This window comes from Micromys minutus (assembly GCF_963924665.1).
Source record: "Micromys minutus genome assembly, chromosome: 32".
Classification (NCBI taxonomy): Eukaryota; Metazoa; Chordata; class Mammalia; order Rodentia; family Muridae; genus Micromys; species Micromys minutus.
Window position 1 is genome coordinate 15660775 of NC_137967.1, and position 19925 is coordinate 15680699.

The 19925-nt window shown below is 49.1% G+C and overlaps 1 protein-coding gene across 1 annotated transcript in view; it reads left to right on the forward strand.

Moving 5' to 3' along the window:
• Positions 1-19925, forward strand: part of ACTN4 (actinin alpha 4) — a 64777-nt gene that overhangs the window by 22706 nt on the left and 22146 nt on the right. Inside the window, exons 2-3 of the mRNA XM_080908293.1 lie at positions 17211-17325; positions 17459-17578. Coding sequence (XP_080764419.1) covers positions 17211-17325; positions 17459-17578 — 235 coding nt within the window. The remainder of the gene's footprint in view (positions 1-17210; positions 17326-17458; positions 17579-19925) is intronic.

A 19925-nucleotide genomic window follows, 5' to 3' on the forward strand; every position in this document is an offset into this window, starting at 1 on the left:
GTCCCATCGTAAGAAGCACAGCCAGGCGCACAGGTCCTTGCACCAGTTGGAAGTAATTTGGCCCAAGCATTGCCTTGGGCCCTCTGAGCTGTTCTCATTGGGCTGGGCATCATCCTGCTTGGATTGCTCCTAGGTATCCTTGTTCCGGATGATGGGGCCCTGTGGTATGTGCTCTGTCCACTAGTCTTTCCTGTCATATCCACATTATCCCAGATACTACCATCTTCTCGCCTGCCTGGTGCCTTCACAGGCGCCTCTGTCCTGGCCTCTTTTCATTTCAACCCCGCCCTCTCCTCCTCATTCTTTAGTTTTTTCACTGTTCTATTTGTAGAGTGGTCATAACATGTGCACTCATGTGTGCACATGCGCGTGCTCGCGCGCGCGCGCACACACACACACACACACACACACACACTGTACATTGGTGTTCTGCCTGCATGTGTGTCAGAGGGCAGTGTTTGTGCTGAGAATAGAACCTAAGTCTTATAGAAGAATACCCAGTGCCCTTAATATGGCTCAGCCATCTCTATAAGCACCTTACCTCTGCCTTCCTTCCTTGTTTGTGTGTTTTGAGACAGGGTATCTTTGTTGCCTTGGCTGTCTTGGAATTTGCTTAGTAAGTAAATTTTGAGTAGATAAATAGCCATCAGACAGGTAGAGTGGACTACTGTCTGTCTGATGACCTCTTTCCTTAGAATGGCCACTCTGTATGGTATCAAGGGTGGAGATTGGTCTACCTGCCAGGCCCCAGCTCACTCCTACAAGCCTGCTATGATATATTTGAAAGCCAGTCTCGTGTCCTGCTGTAGGCTATAAAAGTCCTAAGAAGTACTCTCTAGTAGTACTAGAGTACTACTTCTAGACCCAGCATGACAGCCAGCTGTTCTTAGAGTTCTGCAGGAGCAGAGTATGCTTTCCCAGTAGGCAGAAGAGGAGAGAGATGGGGATCTTGTCCTTCTTGGTGCACATGTTCTCTGAGGAGCCAAGCAGAAAGAAGGGATACTTGGATGAGGGAGTCAGAAGGTTCTGCCCTCAGACCTTTCTTTGCTGCTGCTGTTCCTTTGAAAAACGTAGGTGGTTTTTTTTTTTTTTTTTTTTTTTTTTTTGGTTGCTAAAACTACTGCCTCTAAGTAAAATTAATATACATAGACAGAGACAATAAAGTGTTTTGTTTCTAGGGACAGCAAAAAAAAAAAAAGTTAGAGCATAGTCCTGTGGTGAACTGGCTATGCACCTTCCTGAAACCTGGCCTCCAGTGCCCAGGTTCCGGGCCCACCCAGCCGTGCTGAACGGGAGGAGCAAGCTAGTCTGTTTGCTGACCATTGTTATTCTTGGGGCATTGGCAGAGAAGTTGGTGTTGTGGAAAATGTAGAGAAAGATAGAGGCTACATGGTGTGGCCAAGCAGAATCTGATAGCTCCTCAGCTCTCTCTGGGCCATGGGACCCAAAGGCACACAGCTGCTCCCTTTTCTTTCTCTGCTGTCTAGTTTGGGCTGGGGCTTTGTCTCTCCTGTCCCTCTACACCTTCACAGGCAGTGGTGACCCATTCCCCAGGAACTAGCTGCTCTGTTCCCAGCCTTTTGCTCTGTTCCCAGCCCTTGCCCCTGGGGCTTTTGCTGTTTGGGAGACAAAACCTGAGACTGTTTCTCCTTTTAAATGCAACCTTGCTCTGCAGGAGAGGGAAAGAAAGAGGTGGCTTGTTTTGTGACCATGGTGGGTGTGCTCCAGTCTGTCTTTGCAAAGGGCACAGCCTTACCCTAGCATCCTTTGCCTGGTAATGAATGCCAGGAGAACACAGGGAGTTCAGTGTGAATTTGAAGCTGGAGTGTGGGCTGTGAATGTCCAGCTTGTACCTGGGGGCATTCGATTCTTTCTCTAGTGCACTGGGGCCCACAAGCTGGGTTAGATCTGGGAAAAGGTCCTGCACTTGGATATTGGCTTTGGTGTATTTTTAAACTATAAACCTTTGCCAATGGAACCAATCTCTTCACTTCCTGAGTGCCTCTTAGTTTCCAGTGTCTACCAAGGCTGCCTGCTCCATCACAGAAGTGTCTGCAGCCCTTCAGCGGGCACCCAGGACACAGGCTAATGTCCCAGCCTTGCCCTTCTCAATCTCTCTACAGCACAGGAGACTTAAGGACTATAATGCATGTGCACACATGCTGATCTTTGGAATAGTTAGCAAAGTGGACAAACAGTCTTGTATCCATTGCCAGCATCAGTGATTACCAATGTTTTGCTAGATTCTACATCTCCCACTCCTACCAGACAACACTATAGCATGCTGATCAAAAAACCATGGGTCCTACTTGTTTGATTTTTGTTCTTGTAATGCTAGGGCTATAATACAGGGCTAGATAACTGAATTAGGTAGACAAGCCCTGAGCTGTACCCCCAACCCCTAGGATGTGTGCACTTTAACATAGACCACAGTTACTATTTGGTGCTTTTGACTGTCAAACGCAAACCCAAATGCTCAACCATAGATTTATTTTTCTTTTCTTTTTTTAAAGACAGGGTCTCTCTGGCTGTTCTGGATTCAATCCGTAGCCCAGGCTAACTTCAAACTCAGCGATCACTTGCCTCCGCCTCCCGAGTGCTGGAACTAAAGGTGTGAGCTCCATTGCCCAGCTCCCCTGTTCATTCTCTGTCCGGGGAGTTGTGTCCAACCCCTGTTCCCACCCTCCCTTGTGTGCCTCCTCTTCCCACTTTCATCTTGGATTCGACATTCCACGTGCTTTTCGCTGAGGGAACTCTTAGGTGTTCTTCCCTGGGTCCTGTGGATCTGATCTGGAATGTCTCCACTCCTTATACCCAGTTATTGTCAGACTTGGGTGTCTTCTCTATTAGCTGTAGAAGGCTTTCACTTTCTCCCGTGTCCCCAGAGTCAGCAGCATGGCAGGATATGTCTGAATGAGTGTGGAATGAAAGCATGCGTGAACAGATGCTCTTCTGCTAGCTTCATACAGAAGTTTCCACATGCCTGCTGATCATGTGGCACTTTGATTTTGGCATTCTCCAGTTGATGTTCCTAGGTTCTCCACACCCACATTCTACAATGTCCTTCAGAATCCCTCCCCGTCAGAAGCCTAGGAACATCTTGACGCCTCACTCTGTAATAGGTACTGAGTTTCTGTCTTTGACCAGTTTTTTGTTTTTTTGTTTTTTTAAAGATTGTGTATTTATTTATATGAGTACACTTAGTTGTCTTCAGACACACCAGAAGAGGGCATTGGATCTCATTACAGATGGTTGTGAGCCACCGTGTGGTTACTGGGAATTGAACTCAAGACCTCTGGAAGAATAGTCAGTGCTCTTAACCGCTGAGCCATCTCTCCAGTCCCACCAGCAGCTCTTGTGGGTCTAGACTCATCTGGGGACTCCAATATAGGGAGTGCTTAAGACCATTAGAAAACGCAGATATTTACATTATGATTCATAACTAGCAAAATTACAGCAATGAATAGTAGGAGCAAGAATAATTTTATGGTCAGGGTCACCAAAGCATGAGGAACTGTATTAAAGGGTTGCAGCATTAGGAGGACTCATCACTATTCTAGAACCCTGCCCTGCTTGTTCTACAGTGTTCCTCCTGTTGTCCTAATAACTCAGGACACATGGTGGGTAGGAGAAAGTGCAGAACTTACAGCTGTAGCAATGCCGAGTGGAAACCTGTTGAATGGGACACTGCAATGTTCTCCTGCAGTGGTCCCCTACCTGGCTTGACTCCACTCACCTGGAGTCTTGATACCTTGGTGAACATTATCTTTCAGAGACGCGTGTCTAATTAAGTCACTGAATTAACCTCTGCTCCCATCTGCACAGAGAACAGACCTTGCTCTCCTCCGCCTTTCTGTAGTACAGGAGACATGTCTGACTCCTGTTAGTACTGCATCCTACTACTCCCTGGGGCCTCAACACCTGCTGGTTTGTGACTTTCTGCCAGTGTTCTGACTGGAATGACCTTCTTCCCAGGCCACCATGCATCAGAACAGTGCTCCTCTTTCAAGACCCAGATCGTGTGTCCTCTCACCTTTGTCCTTGTATCACACCGCCCTGCAATGACTCGCTTACCAGCGTCCCTTTCCAACTGGACCATGCTCTTCTAGATGCCTGGCTGTGATCTCCCTCCATGTCCTGGATCTCAGCGGCAGTGGAGCACCTGACCTCAGGGTTCCCCTGGGCAGGAGCTACTTACTGAGGAGTGCTTCTCTTCCTTTGCTCCTTTGAGGAGACGTGTTGAGGCTGGAGAGGTAGCCATAGCAAGCAAGAGGCTTTCTCCCTCTGAGAAGAGCTCCCTGACTTGGCTGCTCCTTTCCTGCCTCTCCTGTCAAGTACCATCTCTTGCTTGGCCCTGGGCCATCCTGGAATTTGTCTGTAGAGAAATTTAGGAACTTCTGTGCATAGGAGAGTGGCCTAGACCAGACCATGGAAGACTGTGTGGTATTTGCCACCCATGGAGCAAAGGAGCAGGGAGGCTGGGGTGGATGGGCAGGCCAGATATTAACTACAAATTCTGCTCTTTCATTGGCTCAGCCTGGGCCTCACCTCCCCAGTGGAATATAGAGGCCACAACCATTTGGAATAGATTCTGTATAGAGGACTTAAGCTTTAAAGCAAAGATATCTTGTAACAAAGTAACTGCTTTCCAAATTGAGTCTCATATGGGTCTTCCATGCCACAACTTTGACAGGAGCTGCTGAAGCTGGCGGTGTTCCTCTGGTAGAGTGCGTGCCATGACCCTTACCCCATTGTTGGAACAGTGCTTACAAGTCACTATTATGACTTAATTCTGCTGCCGCTGTTGCTCTTGGCCCATTCTAAAGTCACTGGCTGAATGGAAGTGAAGCCTGTGTCTCTGAAGCATGGTCAGGTGGGTGGGTACTGTGGCCACGTACTAGGTGCAGTGTGTGCAAAGTTACACGGAAGTCTTCTATTGGCCCCATCTCTTTTGTAGGGAGAGTTCTATAGAAGGAGGCTCTGTAAAGGTCAGGAAGTGTGTCCATTCCAACTGAGTGTGCGCAGATCTTCTAATTCTCCATCCTCTTCAGAACTCTAGTCCAAGATATTCCCCCCTTGCTCCACCCAACCATGGCGGGGGGGGGGGGGGGCTTTTCTCTTTAAGGATTCCTGCAAAGCCCCATGGTTTCTTTAGTTCTCATATGTTTTGGTAACTTTTTTTAAACCAAAACTGCAGGGCCTTTATGTAGCCCAGGCTGGCATATGCACTCCTCCTAGCTCAATCTCTTTAATGCTGGGGTTTCTCATGAAGGAGCCCTGTACTTTGCCCGTTTTGTCCTGTCAGCCTAAAGAACCATGCCTCCCAGAGGCTCCTGTTTGTTCTGCCCCTTCTCGGGGAAAGCACTAGGCCTCTGAGAACCTAGACAGGACTTGCTGTTCAGTTACAGCCTGGAGTGGATTTCCTCCACTCCCCTCTCTGTCTTAAGCCAGGTCTCCCCACCAGGTGTGGGTGGGGAATGATAGAACCTCTTGGTCTACAGGCCGTCCACCCTTCCCCCTGTCCAAAAGTCACAGATGCATTTGTACTGCACCTTTGTTTTGTGAGTCACTGGCCACGACCTGTCATGAGTTATTTCCTAGTCTCAGAGCAGCTTTATCGGGTGTTGCCCAAGCAACCTGGACTAGATTTGATGTAGGGTCAGTTAACACGTTGCATTGAAATCTGTCATTGTGCCCATATAAGGCAAACTCCTTGGGTTACTTTTTACCTTGGCAGAATCACAGGAATGTCAAGGTAACCAGGCTACCTCAGGAGTTCTGAGTCTCACCTGGTCACCTGACTTGCCCTCCCTCTTCCATGACTCACCCTACAGCCCAGGTCCTATGTCTCATCACAAGTGGGCACCACAATCCACCTGGGCTGGGAATCTGCCCGAGGGGCTGAGACTGCCACTGGGCGAGTGTCTTCTTGGGGATCTGATGAGAAGCAATGTTTCCAGGCCCACCGGTAGGCAGCTTCTTCAGTACTAGGAATCTTATTGTAAAATCAAAGAAAGCCCCATACACTGGCAGGACTCAAGAATCATGAGTCATTCATTTCTATAATTATGTTTAGGTATGTCATACCCCCACATATCAAAAAAAAAAAAAAAAAAGAAAAAAACAACCCTCCTGTTGGTCTGCTCAGATCCAGCCCCTCATTAGCTTTGAGGCTGGGTTGAAAGGGTACACAGCTCCCCTTTCCATTTTCCTTTCCTGTTGAAATGGAATTCACACCTGACCATGCCCAGTGCCCTGTCCACTGTTCTGAGGGTAGCTGTGTGTTCTGCCCCAGAGTGCCTGAGCCTCCTCTCAGGTCTGCTCATTGCTAGTTGGGGCCAGGCTGAAAAAGTGTGTGGGCAGTGCAAGCGAGGGTGAGAGTTTGCCCTGTCACTCGGGCCAGAGCAAACGGTTTCACCATTTTTAATGGGGCCAGCTGTGAGTCAGAGGTTTCAGTCTCTCCCTGCTGGTTCCTCCTAGTCCTGTAATTACTCTCTGACTGTAGTATCTGATTTCGTTTTTTTTTTTTTTTTTTTTTTTTTTAATTCTCCCCAGACACCATTCTATTGTTGGTGTAGGTTTTACATCCTTGGGGTCTGAACTAGATCAGATAATGTGTGCAGCGGTGGGGAGACCCCCAAGCCTAGTGTGTACCTCACAGCATCAGCCACCACCTATTCATAGGAGCTGGGGCAAGATTGGATAATTCCTAATTGCACCAGATGCTTCTTGGCAAAGTCTCTGCTAGGTTGATTGGGTCCCTTCACTCTCACCTCTTGCTCGCCGAGCCCCTGCTGGGTGCCAGGCCAGGCCAAGGCTCATTGACCTTGGGCTCAGAGGCAGAAGATTGGTGATGTAGTTATGGGCCCCTCCATTCCCTCAGGGCTCTATAAGCCCTCTTGAGATGGACCTCTAACCCCGGGCTCAGGACAGGACACCATCGGCAGCAGTATTTGCAAGACATCTGTACTTGGCTTCTGTGTCCCTCTGGGGAGGGGGGTTGAGACCATAGATTTCTAGACCATTTTCTCTACCCTGGGCTTTATGGTCCCATCCTCTAGGTCTGTCTGCTTCCATAAGAGAGTGCTGTGAACTGGAATCAAAATATTCCAAAAAAGGAAAGGGTCACTGAGTTTCAGTTGCAAAGGTGAAACCAGTCCAGTTAACAGTCCTCTTGTAGTTGGAGAGCCCAATATCTGGGTGCTGTACCAACAAAAACATGCTACCTTATGGCATCTGGAGGAGGAACAGAACGCTTGCTCTGGTCCCCATGCCCTGACACCCTGGCCTGTGGCTGGCACTGAGCTGTGGGGAGTTCCTGGGTGGCCTAGAACAGACATATGGTGCCTGCTCAGACCACAGCCCATCAATGCCTGTCTGATTTCACTCCCTCTTGTCTGCATGAGCAAGGCCCTAGGGAGATTGGTCCATACTAAAACCTTATTCTAACATTGGGTCTCTGGTACCAGTTAGTGTTGCAAGCCACTGTGTCCAGGGAGAATCAGCTGCCTTGTCTATCTTTTTGAAGGATCAAAGTTTAACCAGATATTCAATCCCCCGCCCTCACCAGGAAACCTGAGCTCAGCTGTAAGCATTGAAGATGAATGGGCTTTTTGTCCTTGGTGCTAGCTCCCTGTCCTCCAGGTGAGAAGGGCAGCCTGAGGACCTTCCTGGCCAAATGCCAGGGCAATGGGCAGAGCCCTAATTTTAAAACTCTTGGGAGTGGGTGTTTCGACTTTTAAGATTAACTGCCAAGGTAGGCTTCACTCATTTCCTTCCTGCTGAAAACCTCAGTGGGGAGGGCTGAGCCTGCCTCCTCTGTCTTCTAACTTTAAATTAGGCCAGTTTCTTCCTAGACAGGTGGGCTTTGCTTTGGGAGACTGGACACATCTCTTTGGGGAGGACTCAGTTCTGTGGCTTGTAATCTGAATAGCTTTTGGTTGTTTGGCTAGTTCACTGAGTGTGAGGTGGCTCCGGAAATCTGTGTGGCTAGATAGGGACAGTTGAAGCACCTTCCAACTCCAGGCTACCTATCCCTCGTCTCAACCTGACTTCCTGTGGCAAGTGTCATTGTCTAGTATCCACCTCCAGGGAATCTGAGTCATTTGGCCTTTGGTAAAACTCTGCCATTTTTAAAGATTAAATTTATTTAATAGGTGTGCACATGGTACAGTACCCATGAAACTCAGAGAACAACTTTGAGTCAGTTCTTCTAACACCATGTGGATCATTAGGCTTGGTGGCAAGTGTCTTTACCCACTGAGCCAGCACTCAGGAGGCAGAAACAGGCAAACCTGAGTTCAAAGCCAGCCTGGTCTGGAGAGCAAGATCTATAGCAGCCAGGGCTATGCAGAGAAACCAAGGGAGGGAGAGGAGGAGGAGGGGGAAAAAAGCAAAGCTCCCCAAGTTTATAACTCTATTGTCAATTGATTTTTAGATGCCAGATAATTTAATTCAATTTTTTTTTTTGGTTTATTTTGGGGTTTTTTTGTTTTGTTTTGTGAGATAAAGTGTCTCTGGGATTAAAGGTGTACCCCACCACCGCAGGGCTGGAGAATAGTCTTTTCAACAAACAGTGCCTGTACAGTTGAACACCACATGCACAAAGTGGAGCTGCATACCTCACCACCCGCCAGAGGCAACCTTTTGTGGCTCAAAAGCAAGCTTTAACTACGAAATCAAGAGTCAGAGGGGGGTTGTTAGATAAAGTACTGTACAGATCATATTTCTGATGAAGATGTAATGTCCTGTAGGTTTAAAGAACTCTTATGCAACTTAGCAATGAAAAGATGAAATTTTTAAATGGATAAGGAATTTGAACAGGCATTCCTCTAAACAAGTGGCTAGGGTGTCCTTATACTGACGTTTGACATCAGTCAGTAGTCAGGACAGGAGGTATAGGGGGTGCCTGCCCAGCATGCTCCAGGCCTTGGGTGTGATCTCCCTAGTACCACTTCCACCACATGCGCCCCCCCCCCCCGCCAAAAAAATCCACACAGAGAGATGTGAATTTACACTCAGTTGTAATAAACAGTCAGGTAGCACTGTTAGGCAAGAAGATGAAGGAACTGGAATTCCTGGTAGGCCTGTGACATGTCACATCTTTGGGAAGCTGTTGGGCAGTTCCTCAGATGATGAAAATCATAGTTAGCATCTAGCCTAGAAAGCCCACATCCAAGATACCCGAGGAATTGGAAACCCATCTATGCAAGGCTTTACAGCCACCATTTATAACAGCCACAAGGTAGAAGGCTTGTGGCTTCAGGTATATACATGACTCGGTGTGGCTGATTCTTGAAGACATTCTAGGAAGAAGCTAACCTGGAAATGCTGTCTCTGTATGCAATGACCAGAAGAGGGAACCACCGCAGAGATGGGAAGTGGGTCATTGCCTAGAGGCAGTGAGCAGCAACGGTTTTTAGTGGTACCGATACCCTGGAAGGAAGTAGCAGAGACAGTTGCACACATTGTAAATATAACCAAACCCTGTGTGGGTTTTTTTTTTTCAAGCTAGATGTGTATTATTTTCATTTGTATACCTGTGTGTGGGTAGGTGCTGGCAAAGTCCAGAATTGTGGCATCCCTCTAGAGCTGGAATTACAGGTGATCATGAGCTGTTTGACTGGATGCTGGGAACCAAACTTTAGTCCTCTGTAAGAGCAGGACATTTTCTTAAAGGCTGATGAGCCAATTCTTCAGCCCTAATTAAAAATATATTTCTTTTTTCCTTTCAAAACAGGGTTTTTCCGTGATAACAGCCCTACCTGTCTGTAGACCAGGCTGGCCTCAAATCAAACTCATATTCACCTGCCTCTGCCTCCTTAGTGCTGGGATTAAAGGCATGCATCACCACACCTAGCCTGACTTCAATTTTTAAAGGATTAATCTTTAATTATGTAAATTACATCCCAGAGAAACAATAGTGACTCTGAAAACAAACCATGTATGTTTTTAAAAGGGTACAGAAGGCCAGATGTGGTAGCATGTTCCTTGAAGGCCAGCAGTCAAAAGTGAGCTCTGTCTCCTTGAGTTCCAAGCTGGTCAGATCTGCACAGGGAGGCCCTATCTAAAGAGAAAAAGGGGGTTAGGGGAGAAAGAAGAACCTAAGAAGTATGCCTAGAAAACTTCTTCATCCAAATGATAGCATATCCATAGTCTGAATTGGAGAGAAAGAGAAAGAAGAGCTCTTGGGTGTTTCTCACACAGAGACACACTGAAAACTGCTGGGTTTGAATGGACTTCCTTAATGTTTTACTCTGACTCAGAACTTGGACCCTTCTGCTTCAGCATTCCAAGTGCTGGCATAACAGGTTGTAGCCTTGGAGATAAGAAACAGATACTTCTAACTTATTTTTATTTACTAATTTTATTTACTTTTTCCTGTCTGTCTGTCTGTCTGTCTGTCTGTCTGTCTGTCTGTCTGTCTGAGGGTGTCTCATGTAGCCCAGGCTGGCCTTGGGAGCTTTTGGTCCTCCTTCCTCTATCTCCCAAGTACCACTCTGCCAGTTTCCTTTATTTGTTTAATAGTACAGCCAACAACTTGGCAAGCCCAGGAAGGGCATGGCTTCACTTGTGACACTGGTACTGAGGAGTGGCATGCTCTGAAGCCTCACTGTTACAGCCATGAACAGCTCCTCTATTGATCTCTGACTCTACCAGGCGGTGGAGTCTGTTGAGTTTTTGTTTTTTTTTTTTTTTTTTTTTTTTGTTTGTTTTTTTTGAGACACTGTCTTACTCTGTAGTTCAGGCTGGCCTCTCCTCCATTGGAGTAACAGAGTAGCCTTGTCTTCCTTGGCTTGCTTACAGAGTATTTATATTCGAAATTTTATCCTCAGATAATGACTTTCAGTGTAGAATAGGAACAAAAACCATGAAGTCCAGCCTGATGTGCATGCCTGTGGTCCTAGCACTTGGAAGGCTGAGGCAGGAGGATTGTGTGTTTGAGGCCAGCCTGGGCTATGTGAGGCCCTGTATCAAACAAAAGAAACCATTAGGTGCTAACTGGCTAAATATAGAAAGATCTAATCCTAGGACTCAACAGAGCATCACTGTAAGACTCCATTCCCCCCAGAAGGGTCCTCAGACAGACTCTTTAGATTCTTGTCACAGTTGCTGAGGAGACTGCGTGCGAGCAGACAGTACAGTTTCTGACAATAGGTGTTGTAGATAGAGCAAAGCGTTATCTTCATGGAGGCTGTCCTCAGGAAAGCCTCCTGAAATGGTGGCATTTGAAGGGAGTTCTGACACTCAGCCAGCCTGGTGACAAACCAGAAGAAAGCCTAAGGCCAGCATTTCTCATGAGGAAAGATTGTACTCCAAAGTCCATAGAGACATGTGTGCTCTCTGACATCCTTGAAAGAGATTGGCCCTGGCTGGAGCGCTGGCTGCCGGGAGGGGTGGGGGGAGCTGGTTCCTGGATAGACACGCAGGGCCTTTGGAATGCTCACGACTGCACTCTGCAGTCTTTATGCCTCTCCTCCAAAGGGAAGTCAGCTTTTCATGCAGGCCGAGAAAATGCCGAATAAGGCAACCTCAGACCAGAACATGAGAAGCTGCCATTTTTCACTGTAATTGCTTTCAAGTTAGGCCATGTTGTCATGGGGCAGTCATACCGCAACCTGTTCTGCCCCTGGTCTAGGCTGGGCTCAGTGTCCTGGCATTTCAGCAGTAGTAGCCCTGGCTCCCTGTGCTGCTGCAAAGGCTGTTTGTGTTGTGTTGCTGTGACCCTCTTGTGTGGCCATGAGCACGCTGGGATCAGTTTGCTTGCTCTAACTTGTGGCCTCTGGGTTTCATCCCCTCAAGGATCTGGTGCAGGTAATGGATCTTTGTGTCACTCACAGGTACAAACGTACAGCCCATTTCAGAGGCCTTAGAAACTAGCAAAGTGATCACCTCTTTGCCTGGGCAGCTGGTAACCTAGATTCCAGCAGGCTGAGCCCTGAAAGCACCTTTATAGTTGGTGACAAGGCCCAGGGCCCAGGGCAGTCTCTGCTTTCAGGAAGTGAAAAGCTGTCTCACTGGGTCCAACTTGGCCTGAGCCTGACAGAAGCCTGGCAGATAGGTGATAACAAAGGTGGCTATTTACCCTAGAAATAAATAACTGCACCTCTCCATGGCCAGGCCCTGGATGTCCCGTCTTAGGACCCATGGAAGCAGGAGGCATGGGCACTGTCAGAGGCCACAGCAGACAAGGTGGGAGTTCAGGAGGTGGGATGGCACCCTCTCCCTCAGAGCAGCCGGTGCCCCAGCGGAGCTGCAGACCCAGCACACCCAACACGGTATCTCAGAGATGAGGTTTGAAACCCCAGGACCCCTGGCCCTCTGAGTTCTCTGGGGAAGGTTGTTGTGGGCAACTGCAGTTCACCCTAGGCCCAGGGAAAGTGGCAGTCCAGTCTCCCTGGGTCATGCAGTGGATTGGCTCGCTGAGTGGAAGGGGGAGGGCAGTTTGGATGCGTGTAGGGTAGATCTTGAGGTATTGAGTTAAGTGAGAGGTTAATGGAGCCCACATGTGTGGTGCTTTGGGTATAGGCCAAGCTCTTTGTCCCTTCACATCAGGGCCAGCATGTGTGCCTTAGCCTCGGGACACATCACAGCCTGTCTCTAAGTCCAGACAGACATTACAGGGCTTGTTCTGTGCTGAGTGCAAAGAGCAGCTTTTGTATTGGGAGATGGGAAAGAAAATGGAAGGGGCAGTTCCAGTTGGGCCAACTGCATACCGCCAAGGGCTACCCTTGTATTTGCAGTCCCAGCCTGCTATGGCACATGGCTGCGGCTTGGGGAGTGTTTGCTTTCTTGCTCAGGGACAACCCAGAAAGAGTTCACCTCTCTGGGTTGGGGGAGGTGTCACCATCAATGAAAGGCTCATTAAAGCCCACTGCTGCCACATTCCTGGCCGCTTAAGTCACCTCACAAACAATATCCATCATTCATTTACCCAGCTGCCCCACATCCTGGTGACTGGGAGGGGAGCCTGTGACACAGGAAGGACTTTATGACCAGTGATGCCTTTCCTCCCTCCCCCAACCCTCAAGCGTGACAATGCAGAAAGCCCCAGTTAGGCTTCCTGAGGAGGCTGCTCATTTTACCCAGCTCACCACTGGTCACAAAGCTTCCCTCCTCCTGCCCTTTCCACTCATGCCTCTAGCTGAGGGCAGCAGCAGCATGGCTGCCCCAAGAGGGCGTTGCCTGCTTCAGTAAGAACAGCACCTTCTTGATGAAATCTGCTGACTCCAACACCAGTTCAGAGCTGCAAGGCCCATCTTCACACTCTGGCTTCTCCCCAGGGACACTGACACCATGAACCTGCATTTCTAACTTATACCAGAAATCCCTGACATGGCTTCTCCGTTCTCTGCATCTTTCTTTTTTTCCCTCCTCTGGCTCTAACACATTGGATGTCTTGCTGTCATTCCTTATTCTCCTAAATTTGACCAGGTTCTGCTTCCTCTGCCACAGGGCCTTTGCACAGGTTTGTGCCACCATCTGTCTTTGTGGTTCCCTCACTACTGCTACTTGTGCATTCTCCTTCCCACCTCACTCCCATCCCCTTTCAGAGGAGTCTCTGAAGCCTCAGTACCAACAAGTCAAGGTCATGGTGTGGGCTGCGGTGGTTGTTTCCACTGTTAAGGTGTGTGATGTGGAATGTGGCTGGATTGCTCATGTACTGTCCCTGCTCAGGGTGAAGGGTATGCTGACTCAGCTTCTATTAGGTGGTGTTGGGGCTCTGTCATCGTTGTTTGGTTTGAAACAGGGTCTCTTTACATATCCCTGGTTGTCTTGTGTAGACCATGTTGGCCTTGAACTTACCAAGATCCACTTGTCTTTCCATCCTGCGTGCTGGGATTAAAGCTTTCATGTCCATCTTTTCTGTCTGGGTTTGATTCTTGCCTGCCTGGAGGCACACGGCAGATGGTTGACTCCAGGCAACTGGATTGTTGCAAGCAGGCCTGGGGATTGCGCACAGAACAGCGGAGGAAGTTGGGGTGGGCACATGGAGTGAGGTCTCCAGCTATAGAAACCACCCTCTGTCATCCACCCCACAGCGCTAGTATGTACTGGGGAGGGAGAGGCAGAATCTGAACAGTGTTATTTTTGTAACAAGTATAAAAAGCTATGAATTTCTAATGTCCTTTCCAACCCCAGAACCCCCTCGCTAGTCCTGCTGCAAGGAGCAGTGGTTGTCTACACAGCTTCCTGAGTGTCCTCCTCTCAGGACAGGAAGGAACACCTCTGTCCTCTTGCTGGGTGTCTTGGCATCTGCTCTGTGTTCTGCAGTGAGAAAGGCAGATGTGCATGGCACAGGCACCCCTCATCAAAGCAGGCCTTCTTTGGCATGTGCACGACCTTGAGAGCCTTAGGTGCCAGGCTCAATATAGAATGACTGGCTTGCTTCACTGTTTAATCCTCTTCTTAGGAGAGATTACAGTCACCATTCTACTTTCTCATTTGCCCAAGGTTATGGCATTTTGCCTCAGTGGCAGAGGCAAGACTACCTCATTTACTGCCCAGAGGACATGAGCAAAGATGGAGGGTGCTTCAAGGGCAAGTAGTATGGCAGCCCCTGTGAGGACAGGTGGCTGCCCCTGAGCAGTAGGGTCTAGTCATCATCTCTCTGTGGGGACGGGGCATCTGCACAGACACTCTTACAGTCTCATTCCCCTTGAAACTGCAGGACTGGGCCAAGGACCTGCACTCAGAGAGGACATCTACCCTTCCTGAGGATTGGTAGGAAGAAACCCATTAATGTGCATAATTCATCTGGCACTATCTGCCTAGCCTGTGACAGATGCTTAACTGCCTTTCTCCACAATTAATACTTGGAGCAACTACAGGAGGTGGACTCTGATCAATCCATTTTACAGGACAAGAGACAAGCTCAGTGGGTAAAGTCAGTTGGAAATAGAGCAAATTACCAAGAAGCTGGCACAGAGACCCTCATCTGTTCCCTTCCTGCAGTGTGCTAGAGCAACCCATGTAGGCAAAGGCACCCTTCACACACATGAAGAGCAGAGATGGCCTGCTGAGCCTGTCTGCTACTGTGTTTTAGACAAGAGGGATCACACATGGCAGGAGAGTGGGCTGTGTGTCTGCTAGAATCCATAAGGCAATAAAAAAGGCGTGGTAGTTAAAGCCATCCTAGTGCTTGGGAGGTGGAGTCAGATTAAGAGTTCAAAGCCAACGCTGCAGAGATGACTTAGTAGTAAAGAGCACTGACTATTCTCCCAGAAGCCTGTGTTCAATCCCCAGCACCCACATGGCAGTTCACAGCTGCGTATAATTCTAGTTCCAGAGGATTCGATGCCCTCTTCTAAGTTTCACATAGTGAGAGGGAGGCTAGCCTCTCCTACTGCCCCTACCCCCCCAGAAGAAAAGAGAAGATAGACACGGGTGGAGACAGATGTGTGATGTGTGCCACAGTCTATACCTGCAGTTCAGGGTAGGCAGAGCACAGAGTAGCCAACCACTTGCAGAAGCAGTTGACAGGATTCCCGAAATCAGGGACAGACGGGGACAGAGAGACATTGAGCACTACTGTGCTCCCTACCGCCTTAGCACACAGGTCTCTATAATGTTGACAGCCCCAGTGGCATCTTTATTGCTGTGTTATAGAACTAAAAATGGATGTTAGGAAAGGTTAGGAAACTTGTCTCAGAATTATAGCCAAGTCTAGACTTGGTTTGTCTGAATTCAGTCCTATGGTGGAAGAGGGAGAAATGAGGCTAGAGGAAGAGGGGATTGGCAAACAGGTCAGAACTTGCTCTGGAGTCCCTCCCCTGAAGGTGCACACAGCTGTTAGAGATGAATGGCTGTCTGAGTGGCACTGGGTCAGAACCAGACTGTGGAGAGCTGGTGGAGCAGTCTTTAGGAGGAGCTGCTTTAGTTGTAGTTAGACAGATTCTTCATATGTTAGCTCAGGTTAGCCTCAAACTATGATCCTCCTGCCTCTGCCTCCTGAGTGCTGGAGTTAAAGCATGCACCACCACACCCACATGGGCTGCATTTTGAGTGATGGGAAAGTGGTGGTTCCATTGCAAACAAAGTAGGCAGAGGTAGGGTTAGTTGAAAAACAGCAGTGTGCAACCAGGAGGGCCTCTGTCTCCCAGGCAAGGGGCTCTGCGTAGCAGCATGGGTGAGCAGTTGGGTCTGGCCACTCCATCTGCCCTCATTTGCTGAGTTCTTGATGTAGATTGGTGTATTATTAGGCAGTGTCTTTGTCTGGAAGGCGCCTTGTGCTGAGTCTGAATGAGCAGGCCTGCTGGCAGTTGTCAAAACACATGATGCTTGGCCAGAGGCTCCATGGAAGCCCTTGGCACCCCGTGTGGCCTTTGCTTACACCCCAGGCATGGAATGTGCTCTTGCATGTTCCTGGCGGGTTGCCCATTTCTGTTCTGGGGGCTCCTAGGAGAGCAGAGGCTTGGGTTTTCCCAGATCCTGCTGTGGGAGGGAGAGGGCCATTTTCCCCAGAAGATGCCTGGGCTTGTTGGTATTAACTGATCTGAACCGCTTCTGAGGCACAGGTAACAGGCTCCAGCTTGCAGGCACTGAGTGGCCCTGCACTTGGGTGTTCTGCCATCATTTGCAGTGTGCTGGGGTCTGGGACCCCAGAGCATGTGCTTTCACCATCTACCTGATCTTCAGAAACTTCCCAGATATGGCTGCCTTCCACTTACCTTTCAGGCACCCCTAAGGCACATGCAGTTTCCAACATTTGGAAGAATGGACCATGTAGGGAGGCCAAAATGTTTGACCTGTGAGGCTGCATACTGTGGGTTAGAATTGGGGTGTGGAGTGCTGCCTTACAGAGGAGGGCTTGGCTACTCAGCTCCGGTGAGCCTTGGTTTGTAGTGCTCACCCAATAGCTCTCTTGTCCCAGGTCATATGTGTCCATATGGTCACAGCTGAGGTCCTCCCTCAGCAGGATGCTAGGTAAAGAAAGCCTATGTCCTCTTAGATCAGTGTCTGCCTGGAAATGCCTCTTTAACAGCCTTCCTGGGTCACTTTTAAGATCAGGATGTGGTCCCATGCTTACATAATCTCAACATTTGGGAGGTGGAGGCCAAAAGCCAGGGAATTCAAGGTCATCCTTGAGTCCAGCTTGGGTTACAGGAGAGCTTGCAGTTGTAAGGCATGGTATATAATGGAGGGTCAGTACTGCTTGATGCAAAGCTCTGATGCTGGCTTACCTCTGTCTCTTCTGTTCTCTTCCCTAGACCTTCACAGCCTGGTGCAACTCCCATCTGCGGAAGGCTGGCACTCAGATCGAGAACATTGATGAGGACTTCCGGGATGGGCTCAAACTAATGCTTCTGCTGGAGGTCATTTCAGGTAAGGCTCAGGTAGCACTGTGCAACCCATACTGTCCCCAGTCCTAGCAGTCACTAATGCTACCCCCTTGCCTGTGGGAGGTCTGGGAGTGGCTTCACTGCCTGTGAAGACCCATCACCACCTGTCTTCTCAGGAGAGCGGTTGCCTAAGCCAGAGCGGGGTAAGATGCGAGTTCACAAGATCAACAATGTGAACAAAGCCCTGGACTTCATCGCCAGCAAGGGAGTCAAGCTAGTGTCCATCGGGGCCGAAGGTAAGCCGGGGTTTAGCTGCTAGGCTCCTAGGCAGGACTTCTGTGTGCTAAATGAATACAGGAAGCTTTGCTGGTAGTGACAAACTGGCTCCTACCCTTGATAGTGTGGAGGATCCGTGACCTCTACACCCTTAAGCAAAAGCTAGTGTGTACCAAGGTTGAGGAGGAACTCTGTGAATTGGCCTCTGTACACATGACCTGATTTATGTCTGTCAAGAGCACCTCTGCCTGGGCCCATATGGATAGAAGGAAGAATAAGGAGAAAGGGGAATCTAGTAGTCTGAGCAGGGCATTGGAACAGGAAGTGCAAGGTCAAAGGTCAGCCCCTAGGTTTTTGCTTCAGCCACATAGGCTGAGTGCATGGCCCTGAACACCCAGGATCTCTCTGTCTTGGATGGATTCCCAGATCTGTACCACCAACCTCAGCCAGCCCCTCCTGGGGCAGCAGCTCCTTGGGGCCCTGGGGTTGAGTTCCCAGGAGCCTTTGGATGAGAAGAGGCTCATGGAGCCCAGAGGCTGCCAACAGCCTCTCTGCTCATTAGTCAAAGCAGAGTTTCTTGCCCTGACATCCATGTTGTCCCAGCCTTTAGAAAAACAAAGAAAACTAATTTGCGTTGATGACAGGACTGAGAATTTGGCAGGATGATCGGCCAGAATGTGCGCCTCTGAGTTCCAAGGCCCTGCCCCAGCCGGACCTCTGTGGAGGGGTGCCAAGCCTTGCATGCCACAGTAGAGGTAGCTGGTGTTTGTTTAAAAACCAAAACCCAAAAAATTCAGTCAGGCCCAGAGATTTTGTGTCCTTGCATGGATGGATCTTTCCCCGGGCTCTGCTCCAGCCCTGTGCTCTCACAGCTGCGTTTGTTTTGCTCAGAGGCTTGTTTGTAGATACAGAGGGGTAAGAGGAGGGACCAAGCTTATGTTCCAGTCTCCACTTCATTTGGAGGACAGCTCAGTCTGCCAGTGTTTTCTCTGCATGCTCTAAGTGGTCCTGTCCCAAACTATGACTGTCACATGCCTAGACAAGGGTAAAGGGCAACTTCACTAAGAATGCTGGCCCTGCCTGCCCAGCCCCTCATGGTTTGGCAGTTGAGGAACATGGCTTCTTCCCCAGGGTTATGAGAGGGATGGTGATTTGAAGCACAGCTGCAAGTCACAGAGGCAGCTGGTGGATGTCTCATGAGAGTCTTCTTCCTTCCGGAACATTGGCCAGCCGATACCTGTGGCAGCTGTGAGACCGGTCATGTTCCTTGACTGAGGAGGCCTAGCCTTGAAGCTTAGCTTAGCTTTTCTGGTGGGAGAGCTAACTTGGCACCATGTTGTAGCAGGCTGGTAGCCCTGCTTGAGAACGAATGTGTAGCTGGGAAGATGGGGCAGACATTCCATTCCTTTGCCTCCCTAGGTCTCAAGTGGTAGAGAACTTGCCTGATACAGTTTATTGCAAAGGAGCTTTTTAGGTAGGGATACCTTCTGTGTCTCGAGGCAGGCTGCAGTGTAAAATGGCTAGAACACTAACTAAGACTCTTAACTCTCTGCCAGCCCTCTTCCCAGTTTCAAACATTTGTCCCAACCATACCTCCCTCAGATCCCAACAGTGTGCTTAAAAAACAGTCCCTTCTCCCAGTTTCCCCAGTCCTAGCAGCTCCAAACTGTAACGACTGGTCTGGCCTGTCTGTTCTGCTTAGTCTCCTAACACGTTGTCCACCAACTGTCTTCTCACTCTGCTGGCCCCATTCCTTTTTTTCTGCCGCAGTTGGCTTTTTTATAACCTATCCTGTCCAAGAGACAGCCAACACTAAAGGTTCTAACAGCTAAGCTTATTTTGTTCTTAGAGACAGGGCTTCTCTGTATAGCCCTGGCTTTCCTAGACTCACTTTGTAGACCAGGCTGGCCTTAAAGTCACAGAGATCCACCTGCCTCTGCCTCCCCAGTGGTGGTATTAAAGGTATGGGCCATCACGCCCAGCCCAGCTAAGTTAGAAGCTGGGGGCTCCTTTAAAGGGCCAGGTGCACATGATAAATCACACTACACTGCAGAGTCACTAGGAGGCAGCATTGTCTAGTTGTGTGGGTGGTGGGTGGCAGGTGATTGGAAGGGAAGTGGCTAGTCCTTAGCAGGTGATCAGATAGCCAGGGGACTGACAAAGCCCTTCTTAATCCTGAGTGCAGACTGCTCACAGAAGGATGGGTATTACCACAGTGGTAGTGGATGATGAGTTTGAGGTGAGGACCACAGGTCCAGAAGCAGCAGTTCTGTGAGCTGGATCATTTCTGAGCTGGTCAGTGGAGAAAAGGCTTCTGTGGCTAGGAAGCATGTGTGGAGGCTTAGAGAGTGCTAGCAGCTTCTAAAA